Source organism: Gymnoscopelus microlampas, assembly GCF_963454915.1.
Source record: "Gymnoscopelus microlampas genome assembly, chromosome: 23".
NCBI classification, from domain to species: domain Eukaryota; kingdom Metazoa; phylum Chordata; class Actinopteri; order Myctophiformes; family Myctophidae; genus Gymnoscopelus; species Gymnoscopelus microlampas.
The window spans coordinates 27,730,022-27,756,097 of record NC_139960.1 but is presented as its reverse complement, the minus strand read 5'-3'; the positions used below and the strand labels follow the sequence as shown (position 1 = coordinate 27,756,097).

Sequence of the window (26,076 nt, the reverse complement as noted above, 5' to 3'; positions counted from 1 at the left end):
TGCTGCGGGGAACAATTTAACAACAACAAACCTCAATGTTCATTTAGAACGCCGTCACTCGCACCCAAGAGACAACGCTAACCGCACCACACCGAGGCATGGACTCCATAAAAAGGTCTTTATCAGAAAGATCAGGGCTATCACACAGAGATGATCAAAAAAGAACACACCCAGGACTGTGACTCTTACCTTCATATGTTCCACTCTCTAGCAGAGCTCCACTTTTCTCCAATTCCACAAAACGGTCGACGGTCACAAAATTATAATCCACCCCGGGGACCTCTCCTTCCTTGGGCTGCCTGGTCGTGCCTGGGGGGGGACAGAGAGAAGAGCGGAGTTACAGTAACTATAACCACTAGAACGCAGAGGACGTCCTAACCTAACTGAATGAATGGCGAACTCTAATAGACAGGGACGTGCACAGATAGACTCTAGGTGGTGCTAGAGCACCTGCCCTTTGCCCTCTTGACCAGAAGTGCCCCTTTGAAAAAAAAGAAAGAAAAAAAAAACTTTTTTTTTTTTTTTCAGTTTACAGCAGGGGTCTTCAACAGGGGGTCCGGGACCCCTAGGGGTCCTCAGAGTTACTACAGGGGGTCCGCCAAACCTTTATGTGATATGATTTTTCTTTTTACCATAACCACTCGAAACCTAGCATCCCTTTTCTGAGGAGAACTTTAGCCAGAAATAGCAGATCTACAAGCCCACAACGCCTCGCAGCGCGAGGCGTTGTGGGCTTGTAGATCGGCTATTTCTGGCAAAGAGGTATAGGTGTAGAGGGAAAAAAGAGCAGACCAAGTAAACAAAAAAAAGTGTAATTTACTTGAGCAACTGCCCCTCAAAATGTCTGTGCACGCCACTGCTAATAGAAGCATGACACAATGCGTTAGGAAGGATATAAATAAGCAGAATAGAGATGGAAACAGGTTGACCCTAACCCAGCAAGTTTAATTTAAAGGCCTCTCTGTTCCGGCAGTATGTGTCATTATGCTCTTCTCAGTCAGGCTATGACGGAGCAGTTGCTCAAATAAAGGGAGGAGTGGCGGCTCCGACTCCTGTTCAAGGTGCCATTACCGGAGGATGCAGTGACGCAACTTGGACACCAGGAAGAGAAATCAAATCAATTTGCATACAGCTGCCTGACACTGACAAGCATGTCAAGAGGCATGCAGACATTCAATGTTATGCTATCAGGACACAGAATGTGTGGCGTGGCTGAAAATACCACGCCGGCTAAGCTGTTTAACCCATTGAGACCTGAAGCCGATTCTACATGTCTCCTAAACCTCAACAGTATTCTCAAAAACGTATGTTTCTATATCAGTGGTGCTCTACAGCCTCCGCAGGAAAACAGTAGTGGTTTGGCAGCAGCAGCAGCAGCGACCGCAGAACACATGGGAATTTTGGCAAGGAATAAATTGGGAGGAAAATTAGGGAAGACAAGAAAACGCATATTTGTTGTTGTGAGTTGACGCGCAGCAAGAGTGTTACAAAGGGACTTTGTGCCAAAACCCAAGTAACCTTTAACCCATTAATACCTGGAACTGTGTCATTTTTAGATTTGAGCTAAAAAGCATTATTTTACACTTTAGGCTATTCAAAAATAGCAGATATACAAGCTCATATATGAGCTTGTAGATCTGCTATTTTTGAAAAATCGTGAAAATGTGTGCAAATCTTTGAAATATATATATTTTTAAAGCAAACATTTTTAACTCAAATCTTTGTTTCTGGGGGTCCCTGGAACAAAATATTTGATGGGGGTCCACGGCCAAATACATATCATTTTGGGAAAAAGATTGAGCACCACTGATATAGAAACAAACGTTTTTCAGAAAACTGTTGAGATTTAGGAGACATGTAGAATCGGCTTCAGGTCTCAATGGGTTAACTCTGAGAAAAGGAGGAACAACAAAGAGCCGTGGTATAATCAGTATAATACACCCTGAGGAGTACCTAACATATAGAATTAAAGGACACCATGTCAACGTGATGTCGGGGCTCGAAACTTACAACCCACCAACATTTTATGAGCATCAACAATTTATTATTGATTAACAAACAACCACCATTTAACACTGCAATTTACAAGTAACATAAAACCTTGAAGGATGCCTGGTTAAAAGTGCCACCATTGGGCCGTTACGCAATGTCTTTGTGGGCCAGAATTTAAGGTTTTGTCTCCTGGCTTTTCGATCCCTCTTCCATCCATCTCTCTTTGCTGAGACGTCGAGGCATCGAACGTCTGGTTAAAGAGTGTGTTATGTCCTATACTTCTACAGCCGGGGGAACACAACCCCTTGAAATACAGTCTGACTAGCGTTTGTTATTCCTGCATTTGCAACAGCGTAGAGCGGGGACCCTCTACACTGATTCTAAATCACATTTTCGATTGTGTTGTTTTATATGTTTATATACAATTCATCACACTGTAATATAGTTACCTAAAAAGTATTGCCATCATTTTATGTCCACAACACAATGCAGTCAATGGTAGTAAAAAGGGTGTGCTTCTCCGCAAACATAATGTGTAGAATAAACATGCCTCTTCGAACCTAGGGCTGTCAAAAATAATGCATTAACCCATAAAGACCTGGAACGCATCTGTGTCACTTCTTGATCAATCTGGGAACCTATCGCAAAATAAAAAGGAAAAACAGCACCCTCTGCTGTTTTTTACCCTTTCACTTGGCTCTGGGAGGAGCTCAAAGTAGCACTCGTGCGCAAGGAAACCGGGGTTTTGGTCTACCCTCAGCGCTCCACTTCCGGTGGTGCGCTTATGTTTTCATTCCCACTAACAATATTTCTACACGGAACACTAACACCACTTCTCCCAGAGAACATGGATCGTTTTGGTTATAAGCCCACTTGTTTCTATGATGAAAGAGTAAGTTAAAATGTGAATATCTTTCCGTGGTTTGTCTGCTCCGAGGACGCTATTGTTTCGGTTTGCTTTTCAGTGGGAAGCGAGAGCACAGACAGTAAATCCCGGCCACTACATTTGATTGGGTAAAGCGCGGCCTGCTTCCTGATCTGAAGGCACGCCCACTTGTAGGCCATTGCGTACACGTTATGACGCCCCCCCCCCCCCCCCCCCCCCCCCCCCCGACAGATTCAAGCGGAGAGCAGAATCTGTTCTTGAGAGATTACTTCTTGATTTGAGCTAAAAAAACATATTTTACACTTTGGGCTATTCAAAAATAGCAGATCTACAAGATCATAGCGCGGCACTGAGTGCGATTGTAGAATCGGCCTCAGGTCTTAATGGGTTAAGTTAATGCATGCAATTAATTTGAAATGTCTAACACATGTATACACTATCTGAAGAATAATGTACAAAATTGATGAAAAAAACTTGCCTTTCAGTCAAGTTAAAAAGCACACATTTTCTACCAGGCGTTTGTCCTCTTCATCTGAACACAGTGGTTATTGATGGTACGTTTAATGTGTTGTTTGGGAAAAAGTGGATGTGACTGAGATGCCAGGCAAGCAGATTCATCCTTTGACGCAGTGTTTGCCGAGCCTCTGCTAAAATGTCTTGGCCTCAATAACGATTCTCTTGCTGCATTCCCTCTTTCACTATTTATTTATCTTACCCTTGTCAGTTCTGTGTGTGTGTGTGTGTGTGTGTGTGTGGGGGGGGGGGGGGGTTGGGGGTGGAGGGCAGGACATCAATATCTCTGTCTGTATAGCAGCCTGGGATACCAGCGCCTCCCGGAGGGCAAATTCTATTACTGGGATTCTAGGGAGGGGCAGCAGGGGGCCAACAGGCCAAGCGGGGTCATTGTTTGCGATTCTCTCCAATCTATCCTATGATAATGGCTGTCAATAACTTGCACAAATAGCATGAAACTTGACTTAACTTAAAAATCCCCTTGTTCACATTTCTCATAGGCTGCCCTAGCGTGTCTGATATCTGGTCTGGAGGGGCGGGTTCAAAATCTCCGGAGAAAAATTCAGTGAGATCCCATTGGCTCACCAATCTGTCCGCCAGCCCACGCCCCGCCCCATGCTCCTCCCCCGATGCGCAGCATTGAGAGCCCTGACGCCCACTGCACTCTGGTTGGTTGGGGAAATGATAAGGATATAAGGATAATTCCTTTTAACAGGTCGTTCATGAAAGTCCTTGCGGTCTTGTTTCCAATGAGAACCTGTGAGCAATTAGGGGTTAAGAATCTTGCTCAGGGACAAAATTTCATTTCATCGACACATATGCTGACCTGGCCTGGAATTGAACCTGAGGCAACCAGGGCCTCTGGCTCCCTAGGCGGGCTCACTAACCATTCAGTTATGGCCGCCCCTAAGGCGGCCATAGCTGAATGGTTACTGAATGGTCACTTCCTAATGAAACACTTCCTTATCCAGGAACGTCAACAGGCTGGTCCAGGCTCTTATTTTTGAGCAAAACGCGAAGGAAAATAAAAGCCCGGAGATCGAGGCTACATTTCTCATGGTGTGGTTTAAATCCTCGGGAAAAATCCTCCCTGTTTCAGTAAATGTACATAAACGTCCTTTATCTTTGCAAAGTCTTTGGCCTCATTTAGCATTCCAGCAGCTATGTTGTAGACATTTGATCCTCCAGAACTCCAATTAGATCTGTTATGAGTGTGAGTATCCACAGAGAAGACCCAAACAAAAACAAACAAGCCTCATTGAACAATGCATGTCTTTAGCGAGGGTTTGATTGGTGTTTGGCATGTGATGTCACACCTCGACTGAGTTGCATGCAGAGTGCAATAATAAACAACCAGGATTTTCACAGGTACGCTTCAAAGACATCCTTTGTGGGGGAGAAGGGCTTATAAGTTGAACCAGAGACAGAGGACAGGAGAAAGCAGAGGGACGATATGTTGCTGAGCTTTGCCAGAAGGTTCAAATTATCTCCAGTCATTATGATAGCCTGTAAAGCAACCGTGTGAGCTTTTATTCCAATGAAAACAGCCACCTCCCCCTCGCTTCCTGCTCAATAGACTTTAACCCCATTAAGACCTGGAACTGTGTCATTTTTAGATTTGAGCTAAAAAGCATTATTTTACACTTTGGGATATTCAAAAATAGCAGATCTTCAAGCTCATAGCGCGGCACCGAGTGCCGCGCTATGAGCTTGTAGATCTGCTATTTTTGAAAAATCTTGAAAATGTGTGCAAATCTTTGAATATATGTTGTTTAAAGCGAACATTTTTAACTCAAATCTTTGCTTCTTGGGGTCCCTGGAACAACACATTTTGATGGGGGTCCGCGGCCAAATACATATAATTTTGGGGGTCCTTGACATGAAAACTTTGAGCACCAGTGATATAGAAACACACTTTTTGTGAAAGGTTTTTCAGAAAAGTTGAGATTTAGGAGACATGTAGAATCGGCTTCAGGTCTCAATGGGTTAATACACCCTAACTGGGGTCTAATCATGGCTGATTATGGCCCGGCACTACATCGTCTGTGTGAAAGCAGTGAATACTGCAGGCACATTTACTACGTAGCAGCTACACTAGCAGTATAGTATCACCACACACGCCGCCCGCGAAGGGAAAAAACGCGACGAAAGCAGCTTTCTGTGGCACAACGCGGCCGAGGGCGGTGTAATAGGCGGAGGCCAAACGGCGCGCTAATACATCCCTCTAAAGCCAACGTATTAGAAAGGTCCCGTCACTTCCTAACCCGGCTAATGGCTTAGATTAGCAGGACTACAACGGGCAATGCTGACACTTCCTTTGCCTTTGTCAAAACAGAGGGATTAGGATATGAATGGACGGCTCTGCCTTGTGCCTCCGGCCTGAGGCTAGCTGCCCACACCGGCCTGGAATAACAGCACACGCAGGAGACGATGTGCTAGCTCAGTGGTTCTCAACCTTTACAGGCCGCGACCACCAGGGTTGCCAGATCTGCTTATTATAATTTCCCTGCAAGATTTAAAAAAAAAAAATAGCCTATCTACAAGCTCACAACGCGTCGCATAGCGACGCGTTGTGAGCTTGTAGATCTGCTATTTTCAAATAGCTGATGTATGTGTTAAAGTGCGCATGTGGCCCATAGTCGCTTCTTTTGGGCTGGTTTTCCTAGAACTGGTTGCTTGTTTCTCTCACAGGATCTGGCAACACTGGCGACCGCCCAAAATAATCATATTTGAACTGGGGGACCCCCCACCCTGACAAGCACGTGGAATTGTAGGAGTTGAGGCATTACAAGCTCACAACGCCTCGTGTAGATCGGCTATTTTCAAAATGTTTGCCTCTTTCTTATGTTATTTGACAATTTGGCCAATGTTTGACCAGCTTTTACAGTATAGTTTGTTGATTACTTTTGATGCAGTTAAGGCCTTTTTTCTTTCTTTGTTATTATTTTTAAGTATTAAAAAGGTCTGAAAAGTAGTCACTGGTCACCTGGGGACCCCCCCCAAAAAAAAAAAATCATGTGGGGACCCCACTGTGGATCCCGACCCACAGGTTGAGGACCACTGTGCTAGCTGGATCCTATCACCAGCCCATCCTCCATGCTTTTAAATGATACAGTACGTTAGGTATTGTGTGGGAAATACTATAACTCTATAAAGCTTTGATATTTTGTTGATGAAATGTATTTCTGTCATGGAATACAACTTATTATTAGGTTTTTTTGTGTAGAGGAAAAAAGTTTTTTTGATTGATTGATTGATTGATTGATTGAAATGTTTATTAGGCAAAAGAATGTAAAACAACACAGTTACATTTATAATACTTTTGTCTAAAAGGTCCGGCCAAAAAAGTCCTTGCGGACAAGTTTCCGTTGGGGTCCTTGAATTAATTTCATAGACATATAGAAGCAACCAAACAGTTAAAAAATCAACATAAAAATACAGAGGAAAAAAATACCACTATGTACAAAAAAAAAGCATGAATAATAAAAAATATATACAAAAAAAAGGGGAGAGGGGGTCGTCTGTCTACCGGGAAACTGGTACTAGCTCCTCTTTTGGCCTCCAGAAAGATGAGTTTTTAGGGCTGTTTTAAATTAGCCCAGCGAACTGCATTTTTTGAGGGATGGGGTTAGACTTTTCCGTACATTGGTGGCCGTGCTGTAGAAGGAGAATTTGCCCATGTTTGTTTTATGGGTGGGTGGTACCAGATTGTTGTTTACGCTCCCTCTAGTTTCGTGCCAAACAATCCCAAACAATCCCAGAACCTGGATGCACCTGATGCATGAGACGATGTGTGTGTGTGGAGCAACAAACGAGGAGGTTGAAAATTAAAACCAGATCAAAGTTGGCCATTATAATACAATGTCAATTTCATTAAAAGCTGATGCTGCTGAGCAAGAGCAGCGTGCAGGATTTTTGTTCATTAACCCATTAAGACCGGGAACGCATCTGTGTGTCATTTTTAGATTTCTTTGACTATTCAAAAATAGCAGATACCGCGCTATGAGCTTGTAGATCTGCTATTTTTGAAGAAATCGTGAAAATGTGTGAAAGTCTTTGAATATATATATTTTCAAGCGAACATTTGTTACTCAAATCTTTGCTTCTGGGGGGTCCCTGGAACTAAATATTTTGAGATGGGGGTCCGCGGCCAAATACATATAATTTTGGCGGTCCTTGACATGAAAAAGTTTGAGAACCACTGATATAGCAACAATATTTTTTTTTCAAAAAAACTTTAGGATTTATAAGACATTTGTAGTATATTTTGCAAAAACAATCTTGATTTTTCTAAAATAGCAGATCTACAAGCTCGTAGCGCGGCACTCGGTGCCGCGCTACGAGCTTGTAGATCTGCTATTTTTGAATAGCCAAATAAATCGAAAAATTACACAGATTTCCGGTCTTAATGGGTTAAATACTTTTTTCAAGTTGTCTTCAGTTGTCACTGTCCAAACGCACCTGAATCTGAACAAAGTGGATGTGCGAATATTTCCTTTGCATAGATAGGCCATTATGATACAAAGACAAGGCAAGAAGGCAGGTCTGACATTTGGACGTCTCAATTGTTACTGACAGAAATGGAGACGAACTGGGGGAGGAGAGCGTGATTTTGAAATGTTACGCATATAAATAACCTACTGTCTGTCGAGCAGCAAGCGTGGGCCCTCTGTGTCGCTGTCCGTGGTGCTGTAATGGCAGTCTCTCTCTCTCTCTCTCTCTCTCTCTCTCTCTCTCTAATGTATTCGGGTCCCAAAGGAAATATTGAGGACTAGACAGTACTTAAGGAGCGGGCGGTCAGAAATGAAACCATTGTGGGAACGGGGCGGGCAGGACAATCCCACTCAGGTCTCGAAGTAGCCCTACGGTATATAGGGTTTAAATGGTTAATGCTGTCCTAAAGATTCCCCATTCTGTATCACCACATATACATACAGTACAGATTCACTTACATAGATATGCGTATATATCTGAGATATATCTGCATGGACCTGTATACACACGCATTCACACAAGAACCCTTTGTCACTGCATTGGCTATAGACACGTCTTCTTTTTTCAAACTAGATTTATTTGACCATGCACTTGTGGAAGAGCTGACAGGCAGCAAGAGAGCAGCAAAGTGACACGTGTGGCACGGGGCCCCCGGACAGGCCCCGGCACATGGCTGTGCCATTTCTCTCTCTCTGTTTCTATTTCTCTACGCGCACACAGTGGTGGAAAAAGTACTCAAAGGTTTTACTTAAGTAAAAGTATCAATACTGCACTGTAGAAGTACTCTGTTACAAGTAAAAGTCCGGAATTCTAAATTTACTTGAGTAAAAGTACAGAAGTATTGGCATCAAAATGTACTTAAAGTAACAAAAGTAAAAGTACAAAAATGTTTGAAAATAGCCGATCTACAAGCTCACAACGCGTCGCAAAGCGACGCGTTGTGAGCTTGTAGATCTACTATTTTCAAATAGCCTAGGTATAAAATAGGGCTAAAGTGGTTAATGTATGTTTCGTAATATCATAATTTATATCTGAAAAGTAACTAGTAACTAAAATGTTCAAGTAATTGTAGTGGAGTAAAAGTACAACATTTGCTTCTGAGATGTAGTGGAGTAGAAGTAAAAGTATTGGAAATTGGAAATACTCAAGTAAAGTACAAATACCTCAAAATTGTACTTAAGTACAGTACTTAAGTAAATGTACTTAGTTACTTTCCACCACTGCGCGCACACGCACACACACACACACACACACACACACGCACGCACGCGCACGCACACACACACACACACACACACACACACACACACACACACACACACACACACACACACACACACACACACACACACACACACACACACACACACACACACACACACACACACACACACAGGGTGTCTTGTCATGTGTGTCTTTTGCCTTCTTTCTGCCTCTTACTTGGTTTCTAGTTGTATCATGAACCTCATTAAGCTCAGACTTCAGTGACAAGTTAGTTCTCCACAATGCCACTTTCACACTTTTCACCTACACAGCATAACATTACACAGATTCCACCGCTGTTATATAGTAGTATATATCCTCCTGTATGCATGCATTAACGTATTATAGCGTTTAACTTATTATAATATATGTTCTCCCAAGCCTGGGGATGTTCTCTGCATATATAGGTATAGCCACAAACGTAGCTACTGTTTCACCATCCCCTCAAATAATGTTTTGAAATGGAGCCGAACTCTTGAATGATCCACAGCACTTGCACTTAGAAAGTAGTTCACAATTACTGCAGAGTAAAAAAAAATTATATATATATCCCAGGCCGTGTACAATGTTGAAATGCATGCATTGAATGCATGGTATTTCTGGTTAACACACAAAATGGCTTCGAACAGATCAAGGATATTAGATAGAGGGGCATGTCGAATGAAACTGGAAGAAATCACTACAAAGCCTTAGGTGTGACCCCGGTGCCTCCGGTAATACCGCTTCGCCGCTCTAGAGGGAGTGGAACGTATATAGCCTGTGGTTACGGAACTGAAACTGGGGGTATAGAGAGGGTTCATAGGAAAACAGCTGGATAAGTGCAGGCTAGAAAGAGCCCCCCACACTCGTTTTCTAGTGCCCTTAGATGCACCGTGCGAGTGCTGTACTGCCTCTCCGTTGCGCATACCTCCGTTCCCGCCATTCCCCTCGCACTTGCCGCCAGTGTTGCCAGATTCTGTGAGTGAAACAAGCAACCAGGTCTAGGAAAACCAGCCCAAAAGAAGCGACTATGGGCCACACGAGCACTTTAACATATACATCAGCTATTTGTCTGTCTCTCACTCTGTCTCTGTCTGTCTGTCTGTCTGTCTGCCTCTCTCTCACACTGTCTGTCTGTCTGTCTGTCTCTGTCTCACACTGTCTGTCTGTCTGTCTGTCTGACACTGTCTGTCTGCCTCTCTCTCTCTCTCTCTCTCTCTCTCTCTCTCTCTCTCTCTCTCTCTCTCTCTCTCTCTCTCTCTCTCTCTCTCTCTCTCTCTCTCTCTCTCTCTCTCTCTCTCTCTCTCTCTCTCTCTCTCTCTCTCTCTCTCTCTCTCTCTCTCTCTCTCTCTCTCTCTCTCTCTCTCTCTCTCTCTCTCTCTCTCTCTCTCTCCCTATTCTCGAAACCGCTTATTGCTGCTTGCAGCTATATTTATTATTATTTTATAATCGATTGCATCCTTCTTTCATTCTTTGTGCCACCCCCCTGTCTCTCTCTATATATATCCATCCCTTGATTGCTCAGTTTTACCCTCAACCCCCCCTTACAGAGAGTCTTACGAGGCACATTCCTCTACGCTGAAGATAAGGCAGCTTCCGAGTTATTACCGGTCACAACGAGGACATACGACTCGCTACACCCTGACAGTCATCAGCGGCAACGTGTCTGTGAGGCTAATCTGAAAGCAGCCAGAAGGGCCCTCTGCCTCTAGTCTACGCCTGATGTATCATTCGTGATTTCTCTCCCATCTCTCGCTCTCTCTCTCTCCCTCCCAACTCCCACGAAAACAGGAGATTGAAGAATAAACAGGATGCCTGCACACAGACAAAAAAAGAAAAAAAAAAGAGTATAGAAACATGGCCCCGATCCAGAGACACGCCCGTGGGAATTTTAAACCACAAACCCCCAATAGCCCCGAAGCCTCCTTGACACTATGATGAATGCAGTATTTAAGCTTAATGTGTGTCCCAATGTGCCGCAATTAGGGCATTGTAAATTACAATTATATGGCTTCCCCAGCAGAGTGAAAAAAGCTTCGCTTTTCACCTTATGCCTGAGTCCCACTTACTTTATCACACTTAATAGCCAAGGACATTATTTGTTTGTACTTCAGACCTATCTTCCTCTTAGAGAATAGGCTGATTTTTGCTGGACTGTGACCCAGATACTGTACGAAGGAGTGCGAACGAAGAAGCATTGTGATCGTCTCCACTTAGAGACTGTCACCGTGGCAAAGTCGCCACCAGAAGATGCAGCTAAATATAGACCCAAAACATCAAAGGTCCTCTTTGAAGTGTGTGTGCTAGGCTCGCGCGTGCATGTGTCTGTGTGTGTGTGTGTGTGTGTGTGTGTGTGTGTGTGTGTACTGTTTGCAATGCTCAGTTGTGCTCTGTGGGAGAGTAATCTATGATGGACTTTACTGGCCCCCAGGAGAGCAGGGGAGGATGTAGGATCGGACTACTGGACTTTACTTCATAATATGGTTCCTGGTCAAATGACTGCCTTTCCTTCTACCACTATTTAGCTCCTATGCCCTCTGAAAGGACTCTCCCAGCATGTGCTGTCATAATATTAGGGGTTTCATAGAATAATCAAATACGCAATATTATGTTTGGGTATTTTTTGTTTGTTTGTTAAAAAGGTTTAAAGTACTATATTCTGATAGTAATCATTGCTACAGAGCGTTTGTTTGGTCACAGGGGTCTCTCCAGCTCTTTAGTAAACAGAATATAGTACATTTTCAGGTAGGTGACAATCAGGAGAGAGCACCGAAAAAGCATTTTCTGTTTGATAAAGAGCTGGAGAGACATGGGAGACTGCTTTTACTGAACAAACACTCTATACATGCTTGCTACTGTACATGTAGCAAGCATGAACGTTGCAGTGACATGCCAATTCAGAAAAGAGGAAACAATGTTTTACTGGAATGATCCGGTTATATAAAAACACTGGCAAGAGCTAGTCAATCATTAAAGACTGGTGGTGTGTTTAACTCAATAAGGTGTGAAATATGGTGTGAAAGAGACAAAGTTGATATTTTTGCATTAATACATTTTAATGTGTGATTTATTTGAGTATTTGAGTCTAGCCTAAAATAGTTCAGCAGAAAGTATTGATTTCCAAACAAAATTCAAATGTCCATGACTCCACACTCTAGTTTGGCCAACATTGGCTCAAATATTCAGGTCAATTTAATAACTATGGTCTAAATATGTCTAAAATAAAGCAAAATGTTCTATGTTTAATATGTATGACAGTTTGGCAGAGGCTGTGAATAGCTAGAATAGTTTGAGATGGTGGAAGGAAACACATTTGCACTCTGTGATGCTGTTAGGGAGTCCTGTATTTAACGGGTACAAGTTATACAGAATATTGAAGAGGTCAAGACAGTGGAACTACATATGACAAATAGTTCTAATACCATGCCCACTTTATGAAGCTGGAGATATTAGTGACTAGCATGTGGAAGCTGCTGGTTTGAAACCCCTGCTTGCCATCAGAGGGGTGTGCGTGTGCGTGTGCGTGCGCGTGCGCGCGTGTGTGTGTGTGTGTGTGTGTCAGACACAGTAGGGTTATGGTTTATGAATATATGAAAATGTTACTGTGCACATTTATTTGCTTTAGCGTCTGTGCAATAATGGGATCCTCCGTCTACCTGAGTATGAGTAGCGCTACCTAGCTAAAATGTCGAGGTCACCAGAATGTTAGACAGTTAAGCCCGGCAGACTTCAGTGCCAGTGACAGACCGGCTTGTCACAGAGTCAGACCGCAAATCAGTAAAAGGTCCACCGTATAGTATGACGATATTGTGGTATGAAGAACATTTTGCAAAGGATGGTATCTATGGACTATCCCAACTTGGCGACAAACAATAGCTGTCATAAAGTTAAGAGTGTAAAGGTCACATGCGGTCATTTAGAAGCAGCTCTCAGTGGGACATGGCTTTGAACACAGGGGCAGGTTGTGATAAGATATGAATCCATTTAGACCAGGAACGCAGCTGTGTGTCATTTTTAAGATTTCTTTGAGCTATTCAAAAATAGCAGATATACAAGCTCATAGCGCGGCACCGAGTGCCGCGCTATGAGCTTGTAGATCTACTATTTATCTTTTCAATCGTGAAAATGTATGCAAATCTTTCAATATATATTAATATATTATATATATATATATATATATATATATATATATATATATATATATTATATATATATATATATATATATTTTTTTTTTTTTAACTCAAAATTTCGCTTCTGGGGGGTCCCTGAAACAAATATATATCAGTGGTTCTAAAACTTTTTCATGTCAAGGACCCCAAAATGATATGTATTCTACGTATTTATTCAAAATCAATTTAAAACAAAATTGTTCCAGGGACCCCCCAGAAGCAAAGATTTGAGTTACAAAATGTTCGCTTTGAAAATATATATATTCAAAGATTTGCATACATTTTTCGCGATTTTTCAAAAATAGCCCAAAGAAATCTAAAACAAATGACACACAGGTGTGTTCCCGGTCTTAATGGATTAAGTACACAGCTGAGCAAGCCAAGATAAATATACACACGCTCTGACAAAAACCTACCCCTATAGAGAGACGTCATCATGATGTTATCCTCGCGAAGCAAATCAAAGAGGCCACACGCCACCTCCTCCAACCTCCTTCCCTTCCTGTGTCACCCTTAAGTCCCGTGGGAAGACGTAGATGGCCTCCTTTCATCACGCGTCAAACGGACGTAAATGGCTTCCTTTCATAACATGTCAAACTCACTCCCTTTCTTCTTCTTCTTTTTTTTTTCTCTTCCTCGCGTGCCACTAAAACGGATCGCATTTTTCGGTCCCGCTCTGCATCTCAACTTCCTTCCGGGAATCAAAGTCAAACCCGATGTTGCTTTGGGAGGAGAACGCTAAGAAAGAAGACGCGGCCGGCCTAGCGGTTCGGCGCCTCGTAGACGCGTCGCATTTGAACGAAACGGTGTCGTTTTGCCGCCGCCGGTATAGCTGAGAACGTTGCTTAAACCAGAGGACGAGAGATTCCCTCCAACAAAAAAAAAAAGCGGGGAAAAAAAAACAACAACCAAAAAAAACAGGGAAAACACGCAAAGGTTACCCCTATTTCTTCCTCCCACACCTATTCCACTCTTCCTCCAATTCCACGGAGGAGCCACTGACTGAGACCCACTGCGCGCACACACACACACACACACACACACACACACAGGGTATATGCACACACACCGACAGCCAACCGATGAGCACGTATGAGGAGACAGAGAGAGCGGGGAGGACAGAGACCAACGTGAAAAAGAGAGATAGACAAGAGAAAGAGGGAGAGCGAGAGGAGAGGAGAGGAGAGCGGGGCAGACAGATGCAAACAGACAGAGAGATTAAGAGGAAGCTGATGTCATCCATTTAGATGTTCAGGCCGTGCGTGTGTGTGTGTGTGTGTGTGTGTGTGTGTGTGTGTGTGCGTGTGGAAGTCATTAGGGGATGTGAACGTACTGCTGTGTCAGCCTAATCCCCCCCCGCGCCAGGGCCACGTTGGACCAGAGTGCACATTACCACCCAATGACACAATCTGTTTGTCCGGGACAGTACATGATTCTTTTATGCGTTTATAACCCCGGCCGTCACTACGGGTTAGCCTACAGGCTCAGAGGAGCCCGTTCTACCACCAGACACAAACAGACCGACATATACGCTTATATGTGAACCCTGTTCGACCCCATTTACACGCGCGCACTGGCGGAGCTCGCTTATATCCCAGAATGCCGTTTATCCAGCCGGTTTATCCATTTGACGGCAGCTTGCCGATGATACCAGGAGAGCCAATTTGGGGCGTTCGTATGTTGAGAGGCCTCCTCCCACACCTGTACAGGGACGTGCACAGATAGACTCTAGGTGGATGCTAGAGCACCTGCCCTTTGCCCTCTTGACCAGAAGGGCCATTTTGAAAATTTGAAAAAAATGTTTTTTTTTTTTTTTTTCCAGTTTACAGCAGGGGTCTTCAACAGGGGGTCCGGGACCCCTAGGGGGTCCTCAGAGTTACTACAGGGGGTCCGCCAAATCTTTATGTGATATGATTTTTCTTTTTACCATAACCACTCGAAACCTAGCATCCCTTTTCTGAGGAGAACTTTAGCCAAAAATAGCAGATCTACAAGCTCACAACGCCTCGCAGCGCGAGGCGTTGTGAGATTGTAGATCGGCTATTTTTGGCAAAGAGGTATAGGTGTAGAGGGAAAAAAGAGCAGACCAAGTCCAAGTCAAAAAAAAGTATAATTTACTTGAGCATCTGCCCCTCAAAATGTCTGTGCACGCCACTGCATTTGACGGCAGCTTGCCGATATCAGGAGAGCCAATTTGGGGCGTTCCTATGTTGAGAGGCCTCCTCCCACACCTGTTAGACAGGGATTAGAGCGAGCGGCCCAGTGAGGTCAGCGGTGTTAGAATAATCATTTCACGCCGCACGGGGTGGAAATCGTCTCACACAGAGGCCTCGTGGCTCTTTGATACCAGGGGTTAAGCTATCTGGTGCTTGCTGTGTGGTAATGACCCTGTTACTTCTCAGTCCATATCACACCCCAGCTGTGTGTCCATTTTGCATACTTTTGCCTGTGTGGGACCATGTTTGATTTCGTCGACTAAAGCTATGACGAAAAAAATGTTCATCGACTACCTTTTTTTCACTGACAAAAACGAAATAAAAACGAAATAAAAACTAAGCTATGATGACTAAAACTAAGACTAAATATATTGACAATTGCATCAACAAAAAGACAAGTCATTTTATGTTTGGTTGCGCTCGGGTATTGCATGCTGAAAACAGCCGATCTACAAGCTCACAACGCGCCGCGCTGCGACGCGTTGTGAGCTTGTAGATCGGCTGTTTTCAGCATGCAACCAAGTGTAAAATCAGCCATCAAGGCACCGCCAAAAATACACGTTAGCCGACAAGAACACGACATGAGTTTTGAGTGCAGTTCGTCCATTACATGCCATCTCCCTCAATTTGTAGCTACCTATTTGTGAGTTTCGATGTGGACTCCAATCACCCAATGGTATGTGAATGTCATACCGCTCTAACTCTCAACTAATGGTTCATGCAACGCATCATGAGAGCTTGTGCTCTCTCTCTCTCTCTCTCTCTCTCTCTCTCTCTGAACTGAGCCCTCCTTCTAAGACGAAAGTAGACAGAAATTGACCAATCTTAACCCATTAACTCTTTAACTGCCAGAGTATATACACAATCTACCCCCTTCCCTGCCAAAGAATAACATTGCAAAAATAGGTAACATGTGAATTTTGTCTCTGTTTATTTTTTAACATTGAAGTGAATGGAGCAGAAAACCTTCGCATCGCGTTATCTCCTGCTTCCTTTGTGATAAACAAAAATAATAATAATAATAATAATAATAATAATATTTTTTTCAAAAATCTCGTCAATCTCGTCGACAGCTGGCTGAGCCATGCGGAGAAAAACGAGAAATCTCGTCAATGGCAGGTAAAGAGTTAAGACCTGGAATGCATCTGTGTCACTTTTTGATTTGAGCTAAAAAGCATTATTTTACACTTTGGGCTATTCAAAAATAGCAGATATACAAGCTCGTAGCGCGGCACCGAGTACTGCGCTACGAGCTTGTAGGTCTGCTATTTCTGAAAAATCGTGAAAATGTGTGCAAATCTTTGAATATATATATATATGTTCTTTTAAAGCAAACATTAACTCAAATCTTTGCTTCTGGGGGGTCCCTGGAAGAAAATATTTCGAGATGGGGGTCAGTGGCCAAATTCATATCAAGTTTGAGAACCATTGGCTTAGCGGCGCCGAACCTGTAGTTATTTCAATCCCTGGAAGAAGAAGAAGTCAGTACAGCGCTCACCACCTACTATGCTATACAGCATTGGATTTATAAGCTCCGCCTTCGAGGCACTGAGAGCCGGCGGGGGGGTTGAGATGTTCGTCTTTATAGACCCACACAACCTGCTCCCGGGTCCCATTTGTTTAACGGTGACTCCAATTAACCCTTTAAGCCCTGATGAAGCATCTGGGTCACTTTTTGATTTGAGCTAAAAAGCATTATTTTACACTTTGGCTATTCAAAAATAGCAGATCTACAAGCTCATAGCGCGGCACCGAGTGCCGCACTATGAGCTTGTAGATCTGCTATTTTTGAAAAATCGTGAAAATGTGTGCAAATCTTTTAATATATATTGTTTTAAAGCGAAAATGTTTTACTTGAATCTTTGCTTTTGGTGGTCCCTGGAACATATATTTTTAGATGGGGGTCCGTGGCCAAATACACGTCATTTTGGGGGTCCTTGACATGGAAAAAAGAACCACTGATATTATGGCGACATAAGTTTTTTCAAAAAACTGTTGAATCCCCCAGAAACAAAGATTTGAGTGACAAATGTTCGCTTTTCTAACTCAAATCTCAAGATTTGCAAAAAAAAATAACCATTTTTCAAAAATAGCAGATCTACAAGCTCATAGCGCGGCACTCGGTGCCGCGCTATGAGCTTGTAGATCTGCTATTTTTGAATAGCCAAAGTCTAAAATCTGTAAAGTCTAAAAATGCGACATAGACGCGTCCCAGGTCTTAAAGGGTTAAGGGCACATAAAGCTCAGCGGGGAGGCGGCGAATAAAAGCTGCAGAGAGAGAGAGAGAGGGGGGGCTAGGTGCTCTCTCCATGGCCCTCTCTCTCTTCTTTTGTAAGCAGCTTCTACACCCCGGCAATAGCAATTACACGGTGACAAGAGAAGACGCCGACCTCAAGTCAAGAGAGAAAAGCCATTTCGCCATGACCTCCACTTCAGAGTGCGACTGTTTTTGTTGTGTACGCTGTGTCAAGATACTGTACAGCGTGAAATGAGGGGGGGGGGGGGGGTGGGCGTTACCGTGGTTCTTACTTTGAAAGAGAAAAAAAAGAACATGCACACTTAATATGGGAAGAATAAGAGAGTTCACTTCATGTTGGCACGCTGCGTTCCGAGTTATCAGAGCTCCTACAGACAATTATGCCAAATAAAAACCTGTACAAACGTTGTCAAAAACAACATTCAAAGCGACCATGTTGATATAAAACCACAAATATATATATTTTTTAAATCATTGTGTAAATAATTCATGAGCTTTCTCTCTTCCGTCCTGCTACTGGCTCTTGGACAAAGACATGTGGAAAATTCCAGAGTTCCATGCCATGCCCAGACTAAATAATGGCTGGAGGAAATATTATTTATGTACAGGTAGGCAATAAAGGAGAAGTTTGTTGGAAGGTGAGATGTAAAGGCAGTGGTAGAAAAAGTACAACATTTCTTTACTTAAGTAAAAGTATCAATTCAATACTGCAATGTAGAAACACTCTGTTACAAGTAAAAGTCTGGAATAAAAAATGTATTGAGTAAAAGTACAAAAGTATTGGTATCAAAATATACAAAAGTAAAAGTGTTTATGCAGAATGTCCCATTGCTCAAAATTTTCAAATGTATATAATATTTTGAAAATAGCAGATCTACAAGCTCACAATGCGTCGAATCGCAACGCATTGTGAGCTTGTAGATCGGCTATTTTCAAATGGCCGAAATGTATATAGGGCTGAAGTGGGTAATGTATGTTTTGAAATGATAATCAAAATCTACGGAGTAACTAGTAACTAAAGTTTTCAAATAATTGTAGTGGAGTAAAAGTACAATATTTGGCTCTGAGATGTAGTGGAGTAGAAGCAAAAGTATTGGAAATTGGAAAGACTCAAGTAAAGTCAAAATTGTACTTAAGTACAGTACTTAAGTGAATGTACAGTACTTGGTTGGTTGAAAGGGGATTGAATTTGCAGGTTTAATTCCCTGGCTATATGTGCTTTCTTTGAACTAGAAAAGTCTTAGAAGTGGGAGATGACTTTTCTTTTACCAATATTGTCTTTAAATGTCACAGCTGAAAGGGCTGATCTAACAAAAAAGGCAACAGCAGTATGTCTGACAAATAACAGTTTCTGATGAGTCACTATCCGTGTTTATTCACACAATCTGTGAACTGTAACAACAGGACCATCTGGTAAGCTCATTGTTTATCATTTTATTTGAATTGATTTCAAAAACGATATGAAAAATATGTTTTTCACACCTTTAAGAGCATATCTGTGGTAAATGCCCCAAAAAATGTTTTATGTAAAAATCCCTAAAACTCTAATCTTCCTGTCAAACGTGTGAGGGTAGGATTGAGTGTGAGATCAACCGGAGAATCGGGGCAGCAGGACCTGTAGTGCAGTGGTTCTCAAACGTTTTCGTGCCAAGGACCCCCAAATTGATATGTATGTGACCGCGGACCCCCACCTGAAAATATGTTGTGCCAGGGACCCCCAGAAGCAAAGATTTGAGTTACAAATGCTCGCCTTAAAAATATGTATATTCAAAGGTTTGCAAAAATGTTCACGAATTTTCAAAAATAGTAGATCTACAAGCTCATAGCGCGCTATGAGCTTGTATATCTGCTATTTTTGAATAGCCAATATAAAAGGTTAAAGTGGTTAAAATTATTGTGACATTTTGCTGGGGACCCCCCCCAAGGACCCCTGGGGGTCCCCGGACCCCACTTTGAGAACCAATGCTCTGTTGTGAAGAAAAGAGAGTTGAGGCAGAAGGCAACGCTCTCGATCTATTGGTCAATCCGGGTTCTTACTCCCTCCTAAGGTCATGAAATGTGGGTCGCGACCGAAAATAACAAGATGGCGGATGCCTTCGGGTGCCTCCCTGGGGAGGTTTTTCCACGCAAGTCCAGCTGCAAGCTGACCACGGGGAAGACCATGGACCTCAGGACATCAGACTGTAACAGTAAAAAAGTGCAATAACCCTCTGTACTTTGCACCGTGCACTTTCATTGACTGGTATGCTTTCCCTGTTTTATCATGTTTTTATGATCATGTTTTTATTGTACCGGCGCTTCCAACCCTGACTGTAACCAGTGCATCTCAGTGACAATAAAGCAAATCTGAATCAGATTAGGGAGATTATTATTACTCTCTCTCTCTCTCTCTCTCTCTCTCTCTCTCTCTCTCTCTCTCTCTCTCTCTCTCTCTCTCTCTCTCTCTCTCTCTCTCTCTCTCTCTCTCAGATAGAGGTGTCCATTAATACAGGATCCAATTAAGAGGCCCATCCCACTGCACCAAAAGTCCACTACTCTGTGGAATGACTACCAGGGGGTGGGCCAACATCCATTAAGACCGGGAAAGCATCTGTGTCGTTTTAGATTTTTGCGCTGGCTATTCAAAAATAGCAGATCTATAAGCTCATGGCGCGGCACCGAGTGCCGCGCCATGAGCTTATAGATCTGCTATTTTTTCGTGGAAAATGTGTGCAAATCTTTGAATAGGCCTAATATATACTGTTTTAAAGCAAACATTTTAAACTCTGTGCGTCAATCTGTGCGTCTGGGGGTCCCTGGAACAACATATTTTGAGATATGGGGGTCCGTGGCCAAATAAATGTATTTAGAAAATAAAATAGAATATGTATTTGAACGCGGACCTCCATCTCAAAATGTTTTGTTCCAGGGACCCCTGCACCAGAAGCAAAGTTTTGAGTTACAAATCAAAAATATCAGATCTACAAGCTCATACCGAGCTTGTAGATCTGTTATTTTTAACCCATTAAGACCTGAGGCGATTCTTAAAAATATTTTCAAAATCCTAACAGTTTTTTGAAAAAAAAAAAAAATGAAAAAAATTCAAGATTTTTCAAAAATAGCAGATCTACAAGCTCATGGCGCGGCACCGAGTGCCACCACTGCCTTTACATCTCACCTTCCAAAATGTTTTCAAGATTTTTCAAAAATAGCAGATATACAAGCTCATAGCGCGGCACTCGGTGCCGCGCTATGAGCTTGTATATCTGCTATTTTTGAATAGCCAAAGAAATCTTACGTGACACAGATGCGTTCCAGGTATTAATGGGTTAAATAGCCAAAGTATATAGTGGTTACACACAGACGCGTTCCCGGTTTGAATGGCTGCTCGCTACGGCCACTTTCAAACATGTTTCTGGGGTTTCTCTTCCTGTATAGACTAAACGGCGGTGGGTTGGGGCGAACGGAGTGACAAGGAGAGCGAGAGCGAGAGAGAGAAAGGGAGAGAGCTGTCGTAGAGAGAGAGAGAGGAAAAAAAGAGGCCTATAATCCAATTTTCAGCGCAGAGAGAAATTGTCTCATGCCATACATACTTTTCCAATGGGCTTCTTTATGGTCTGCTATAAAAGCCACAGAGCAGTGTTGAATATCCAGCCTCATTGATTTCTGCCTGTGAGAGATAGTAGCAGTAGCAAGCCCATTTCTCATCCCTCTCTCTTTCACCACCACGGCTGCTGCTGCCGTTTTGTTTTCTGCCCAGCAGTGGTGTAAGTAACTAAGTACATGTACTCAAGTACTGTACTAACCATGGCACTTGGTACAAGTACAATTTCGAGGTACTTTCACTTTACCGGAGTATTTCCAGTTTTTAACACTTTTACATACTACTCCGCTACATCTCAGAGGCAAATATTGTACTTTCACTCCACTACAATTATTTTGAAAACTAGTTACTAGTTACTTTTTGTAGATTTTGATTATTATTACAAAACATGCATTAACCACTTCAGCCCCTATATACATTTCGGCCATTTGAAAATAGCCGATCTACAAGCTCACAAAGCGTCGCGATGCGACGCATTGTGAGCAGATCTGCTATTAGATCTGCTATTTTCAAAAAAAAAAAATGCATTTTACACATTGTGAAATGGGACATTCTGCAGCATGAGTACTTTCTACTTTTGGTACTTTTGGTGCATTTTGGTACATTTTGATACCAATACTGTTGTTCTTTTACTCAAGTAAATGTTTCATTTCAGACTTTTACTTGTAAGAGAGTATTTCTACATTGCCGTATTGATACTTTTACTTAAGTAAAAAACTGCTGCCCACACCCCCCGCAACTCAAGTCTCAGGAAGTGATCCACCAGCAGTGCTGCTGCCACCCAAAAAAACTCCCCGTGGTGGAATGTAAAATGACAGGGATTTCTGGAATGATTAATTCTGCCACTTTTGAGGCGATTAAGAGAAGTCAATCAAATGAATAATTTATGTGCGAGCGCTCCGTTAGAAGGCAGCTGCGTAGTCATGGGTCTGAAAGGATGAATGGATGATGGGTCCGAGTGCTAAGCGCTAATTAGCAGCTTAATAAAAAACAAATAAGAAAAAAACCCAGACCCCTCCCACCTCGCCACACTTTTTCCAGTGACGGGTGACGTGACTCATTTTGTTTGGTCTCCAAGACCGTTCCTGCTTGTCATACAATAAAGGGAAAGAAAATGACTTCAAATATTGTCTTTTATTAACTAGGAAGTACTCGGTCCCAAATGGTACAAGTCAAGCGCTATAATTCAGATTGATTATTCTGCCCTTCATGTGGACCAATAGTGGAACTGTGGCGGGGCATTCACTCACCGCGAAAAGGGCCAAACAATTAGGCTCCTCGCTAAAGTGGAACCGACCGCTTTGTGGGAGGCCCGTCTGTCCATTAAAAACAAACTTCATTTCATAACATGACAACTTCAAAGGTTGTTCATGTCCAAGCTGAAGGAATGAGAGCCTGCCGTGACCCAACTAAAGGGTGTGTGTGAGTGTGTGTGTGTGTGTGTGTGTGTGTGTGTGTGTGTGTGTGTGTGTGTGTGTGTGTGTGTGTGTGTGTGTGTGTGTGTGTGTGTGTGTGCACTATAGTGTGTGTACACAGGAGCAAGTGGCACACTACAGTATGTAACGTCTCTATAGCTTCTCCCGCCCCTCCCCCCTCTCTCTCTCTATCCGTGGCTGTACAGATGAGAGCGAAGGTGTGCAATGCCTATACACATGAAAATCATGACCGTTCATTTAACCCCGAGAGCATACAAATGTAACCACATTGACCCGTGAAAATTGATAAAAAACTAACAGTGAGGATTTTCCCTGTGTAACCGATGTGTTTCTCATGCGTCTGGGTCAGGTGCAATGTGCGCCCACACGTGCTTGAGCTTCAAAAAGTCATGCTCGACATTTGTACGTCGTGCATGCGTCCTCGAGAGCCGAGGATGCACCTTCTTGTGTGTTGGTGTGTGTGTGTGTGTGTGTGCATGGAGATAACCATAGACTATGAAGCTCAGTCTTTATACCTGCCCGGCCGATCCCAGTGTGAAGCCAAAGGAAAGCCCTTATCGGAGGGTTTCAGCCCTGCAGCAAAGAGCAGCGGTCCCTTTGCTTAGACACCCCCAGGGGGGAGAAAAAAAAGTAAATAAAATATGCAGGGAAAGGGGGAAAAAAATCCCTCAGAGAACGTGATTTACTCCATTGAGAAAGCCCTCGACGTGTGTGTTTGCTGGTTTACAACGGCGCGTGTGTGCGCGCGCGTGTGTGAGCTTGCGTGGGAATAATGACTGAACATCGAGCAGCCCCGGAGGCGTACGATCATTGCTATGCCGATGAGATGACACTCAATTGTTTCTATCCTTCTACTCTATGCCACTCAGGTGGAGGAGTGCATCGCTGTGTGTCTGGCTGACATCTCACGGTGGAATGTCATCTCACCACCTCAAGCTGAACCCAGACAAAGACTGCGCTTCTCTTCTTCCCAGTTAAGTCCTGCCCCACGCAGGATCTAACTATTTCCATAGACAACGCCCTGGTGACTTAATTGGGTTCCAACGGCCAAGAACCTTGCTGTTGAAGTATAAATGGGGCCTGACAGAAAGAAAGACTGAGAGGGTGTGAGATATGCACACTAAAGAAACTCTCTCTCTCTTTATCCCCCATAATCCTGTGGGTGAGGTACTGAGCTGATGCATCATGGGACGTTTTCCTTCCCAGTCCCTGAGTGATTAGGAGGCTCATTCCCACTGTGACTGACTCACTATCAGACACGCCTGAGATCTACATTACACCAGTGAGTGTGTGTGTGTGTGTGTGTGTGTGGTGTGTGTGTGTGTGTGTGTGTGTGTGTGTGTGTGTGTGTGTGTGTGTGTGTGTGTGTGTGTGTGTGCGCGTGTGTGCGAGTGTGCGTGTGTGCGTGGCGTGCGTGCGCATACTTGTAATACTATGGTTGTTTTATGGTTCAAACGATTTGGAGAGAGGGAGGTTCACAGATAGGAAAAGATTCAGGTTGGGGGTGTGATTAGGATTAGCCATTTAGAGGTTACATTTAGGGGTTGGGGTTAGAGTTAGGACTGATTAATACTTAGTTATGTGCCGGTGTGGTGCAGCGGACAATAGCCAATCTACAAGATGGAGTTTGTAGAGAGAGGGGGGAGGAGAAACAGAGACACACAGACAAGACAGATGGAAAGACAGACGGTGAAGTAAGGAAGGGAGACAGACTTGATAACGGAGAGATAAGGACTGTTTGAGACCATGAGTGTTTTGTGACTATGAGAGAGATCCTGAAAATACAAACGAATACATAAAATACAAATTGAGGTAGGCAGAGAGCGAGAGTCAGAGAGAGAGAGAGATAGAGAGACAGCATGACGGTATAACGTGAATCATTCGGTGAATAAAACTTGAATCGTTTAATGGCCTCTGAAGGTCTCTCTTGAGTCATATTCATGGAGTGCATTCATGGATGTGAGAAGTCAGGAGAGGAAAAACGAGCATTCTTCAAGCCAAGTTCTTCAAGCCAATAATAATAATAAATAAATAAATAAATACCGAAATAGGGATGCCAGGTTGAAACTGGTAAAAAAATATATATTATGTATTTGTGCGCGCGCGTGTGTGTGTGTGTGTGTGTGTGTGTGTGTGTGTGTGTGTGTGTGTGTGTGTGTGTGTGTGTGTGTGTGTGTGTGTGTGTGTGTGTGTGTGTGTGTGTGTGTGTGTGTGTGTGTGTGTGTCTGTGTGTCTGTGTTGAATGTGCTTCTGTATTGGGAAATTACTTGTGTAGAGTTGTCTATTATTGCAATAACGTGTCGTTGTCACAAAATCCCACTTGCTTACTTCCTTGGACTTGCTTTAGAACCACTACTGGTGTAAAACACCTGGCAGATGGGAGCCAGGTCGACCGTGGAATTCTATGACACTTCCACTTCAGCCTGTCTGATCATTTCGGTACGGTGGTTTCTGACAAACCTATGACGATGGGCGTAAGGAGGGCGGGCGGCCAGAGCGGACAGATGTGACAGAGAAGGGGGAGGGCGACGTTGTGCCAAAATCATAACACGCTCCACGCACAGGGTTGCCAGATCTGCTTATTATAATTCCCCCGCAAGATTTTATTTGAAAATAGCCGATCCACAAGCTCACAACGCGTCGCAGCGCGACGCGTTGTGAGCTTGTAGATCTGCTATTTTCAAATAGCTGATGCATATGTTAAAGTGCTCATGTGGCCCATAGTCGCTTCTTTTGGGCTGGTTTTCCTAGACCTGGTTGCTTGTTTCTCTCACAGAATCTGGCAACACTGTCCACGCATGCCCTGGTTACCTGGAGTCCCAGTCCTAGGAGTTTGAAGGTTTGGTGTCATAATGTGTGGACGTCCGTTTGAGCAGTGGTGGATAAAGTACTCACATTTTTTTTACTTAAGTACATCTCGACGCATTGTGGGCTTGTAGATCGGCTATTTTTAAATGGCCGAAATTGACATAGGGCTGAAGTGTTTAATGTATGTTTTGTAATAATAATCAACATCTACAAAGTTACTAGTAACTAAAGATTTCAAATAATTGCAGTGGAGTACAAGTAAAAGTATTGGAAATTGGAAATACTCAAGTAAAGTACAAATACCTCAAAAATTGTACTTAAGTACAGTACTTGTACTCAGTTACTTTCCACCACTGCGTTTGAGTGAAGGGTGAGAATGGCCCTAAAAAGTGATGGATCGGTGGGAGAGAGAGAGAGAGAGAGAGAGAGAAAGAGAGAGAGAGAGAGAGAGAGAGAGAGAGAGAGAGAGAGAGAGAGA

General features: G+C 43.2%; 1 protein-coding gene across 1 annotated transcript in view; it reads right to left on the bottom strand.

The window, feature by feature from the left end:
- LOC311040288 (membrane-associated guanylate kinase, WW and PDZ domain-containing protein 2-like) overlaps positions 1–26,076 on the bottom strand; it is a 323,523-nt gene that overhangs the window by 157,931 nt on the left and 139,516 nt on the right. The window contains exon 3 of the mRNA XM_084050480.1: positions 190–309. Within this exon, the coding sequence (XP_083906606.1) occupies positions 190–309 (120 nt within the window). The remainder of the gene's footprint in view (positions 1–189; positions 310–26,076) is intronic.